General features: G+C 56.0%; 1 protein-coding gene across 1 annotated transcript in view; it reads right to left on the bottom strand.

Annotated features, from left to right (window-relative positions):
- Positions 1 to 1,008: 1,008 nt before the first annotated feature.
- LOC107096646 (glutamine-rich protein 2-like) overlaps positions 1,009 to 2,702 on the bottom strand; it is an 11,290-nt gene continuing 9,596 nt past the window's right edge. Inside the window, exons 10-13 of the mRNA XM_015393400.1 lie at positions 2,195 to 2,359; positions 2,004 to 2,122; positions 1,498 to 1,563; positions 1,009 to 1,428 (exon numbers count right to left, since the gene is read on the bottom strand). Coding sequence (XP_015248886.1) covers positions 1,338 to 1,428; positions 1,498 to 1,563; positions 2,004 to 2,122; positions 2,195 to 2,359 — 441 coding nt within the window. The 3' untranslated portion in view covers positions 1,009 to 1,337. The remainder of the gene's footprint in view (positions 1,429 to 1,497; positions 1,564 to 2,003; positions 2,123 to 2,194; positions 2,360 to 2,702) is intronic.

Here is a 2,702-nt window from a genome sequence, read left to right as displayed (position 1 = left end):
CTCCTCCCCTGGGGATGCAGTTGGCCTCTGGGGGACGGAGACCCTGATCTTCTCCTTTGTCCTTCCTGCAGAGAGCGGCGGCAGCAGCACAGAACCGTAAACCACAGAAGAAGAACAGAAACGTTCCTGGGCTGTCAGACCTCACCGTCTCTAAGTCTGGCCTCTGTGTTCTGGAGCTGCTGGGCGTTTGAGCGTCCTTTGAAGATCTGTCCTTCCTGTAAACGACCAAAATCATCAGAACTCATGGACCTGATTGATGGAACCTGGTTCTGCTGGTGGCAGCATCATGCTGGGGGGGTGGTGAGGGATGTAGAACAATTGCTGGTTCCTATGAATTACATAACATGGGAACAACCAAACACCTTGCAACTGGGGGGCGGGGGCCCTCTGGACCCCTCTAGATTCCCCACCATTTACCCTGGGTTCCCTAACCTCGGTTCCCCACCATCTACCCTGGGTTCCCCACCATCTACCCTGGGTTCCCCACCATCTACCCTGGGTTCTCGACCATCTACCCTGGGTTCCCCACCATCTACCCTGGGTTCCCCACCATCTACCCTGGGTTCCCCACCATCCACCCTCGGTTGCCCACCATCTACCCTGGGTTCTCGACCATCTACCCTGGGTTCCCCACCATCTACCCTGGGTTCCCCACCATCTACACTGGGTTCCCCACCATCTACCCTCGGTTGCCCACCATCTACCCTGGGTTCTCGACCATCTACCCTGGGTTCCCCACCATCTACCCTGGGTTCCCCACCATCGACCCTGGGTTCCCCACCATCGACCCTGGGTTCCCCACCATTTGCTCTTGGTTGCGGGGAACCAAAGTTACAGCGTGGAATGTTTTATAAATGAGAACCGAGGTTCTTTGAGGACCCAAACATGTTCTGCTTTGACCAATCAGTGTTCCCTGATCAAGATGTTTCCAGAACCCTTTCAGAACCTACCTGCATCATGTTGGTTCCGTCGGCCCGGTGGAGCAGCCTGGACTGCTGGGTGCTGGAGCCTCGCTGACTCAGAGAGGTGTTGGGTTGGTTCACGCTGCAGCTTCGGGCCGCGGCATCAGAACCGCGCTCGCTGCTCCAAACAAACAGGACGTTCAAAACACAGAGTTCTGGATTAATCGCAAAGTTCTGCCTTTGAAGAGGAGGACAACTCCAGCAGAACCAGAACCCACAATGGTTCAGGAACCCAACGGTCCTACCAGGCAGGACTTCAGGGTTCTGAGGAACCATTCTGGTGACTTTGGGTTCAGAGCTTCACTCCTGAAGGTTTAAACACTTTGGACCAGAACCACACGGTTCCCCGGTTCTGTCCAGTGTGGGAAGGGAACCTCACCTCCTGTAGTTCTGTTGGGTCGGCCCCGGGCTCTGGACAGACTTCTGGGGGTGCGTAGCCTGAAAGAGGGGCACTGTTTCCAGAACCCTGCGGCAGGAAACGGATCAGCGCACAGAAGCAGGGGGTTCTGCTGGAAATAAAAGCGGGTCGACTGACCTTCCAGGAACCTCCTTCATGATGATCCGATCGCAGGACAGGCACTTGAACGGCGGGAGCAGCTGCCTGAAACACAGGAACCACATCCAGAACTTTAGGGTTCCTATTGGGCCACCGGGCCTCAGCCAGAACCTAAGGTTCTGTTGCTCGCTGGAGTCCATTTTTAGCTGATGCTGGAGCAATGAGTGCCGGTACCGCCGGTACCGCTGACAGAGAGGACCTCCGGACCAGAACATGAGCGGGTTCTGAGGATGTTCTGGTCCAACCCATACAGAGAAGATTGAGGAGCTGTAAAGTTATGAATCTAAAAACTCGACCCAATTGTTGGTTCTGGAGTCAGAACGTGGACCCAGTTGGGTTTTCAACAGAACAACAGTCCTGGTTCTGAGGGGAAGTTCTGGATTAAAGTGGACTGGGTTCTGCGGCATCCAACTGGACCTTCAGCTGGAGTCTGAAGCTCAGGTCCTGATGAGGGCAGCAGCCGTTGGACCAGAACCGTGACTCACCTCTTCATGGCGGCAGCATGGTCCTGCTGTGGCGCGCAGTACGCCGGCAGCTTCTCCTGGAAGCTCCTCCAACGCTCCTCCAGCTGCGTCTTCATGGAGTCCAGGTCCTCCTTATTCAGCTGAGGATGACAGAACCTTCAGACCAACCGACGCCGACCGACCAGAACCGGCCAGAACCGGTCCTCCCTTACCCTGCTCTCCATCTCATTGGACAGCTGCTCACGGGCCCGGTGCCAGTCCTCCTCCAGGTCCGACATCTTCTGGAGCAGCTGGTGGTGGAGGAAGATCTGCTGCTCCATGGCCTCCTCGAACTGCAGACTGCTCACTTTGCTCTGCAGAGCAGACCGCTCCGCTTCCTGCAGAGGAGAGGAGGAAGACAAGGAAATAGGAAGCAAGAGGAGGAGTGAGCAGGAAGGAGGAAGGAAAAGGAGGAACAAATAGAACTTGGTGGTCTGGTTCCAGCAGAACCACCTCCTGATGAATGCAGGGAAAACCAAGGAGCAGGTGGAGCAGATCCTCCCGCTGCCACCGGTGGACATCCAGGGATCTTCTAAGGTTCACCTCCCAACACTGAGGTCTGGATCAGAAAGGTCAGAGCAGACTGTTGGGCAGCAGGGGGCGCTCACACTGAGCCTGGTTCTGCTGGAGGTTTCTTCTTGTTCAAAGGGAGGTTTTCCTCTCCACTGTCGCTACAAGCAT

This window comes from Cyprinodon variegatus, unplaced genomic scaffold (assembly GCF_000732505.1).
Source record: "Cyprinodon variegatus isolate N-32 unplaced genomic scaffold, C_variegatus-1.0 Scaffold24, whole genome shotgun sequence".
Lineage (NCBI taxonomy): Eukaryota > Metazoa > Chordata > Actinopteri > Cyprinodontiformes > Cyprinodontidae > Cyprinodon > Cyprinodon variegatus.
The sequence above is the reverse complement of the archived record's forward strand: the minus strand, read 5'-3'. Positions and strand labels throughout refer to the sequence as shown.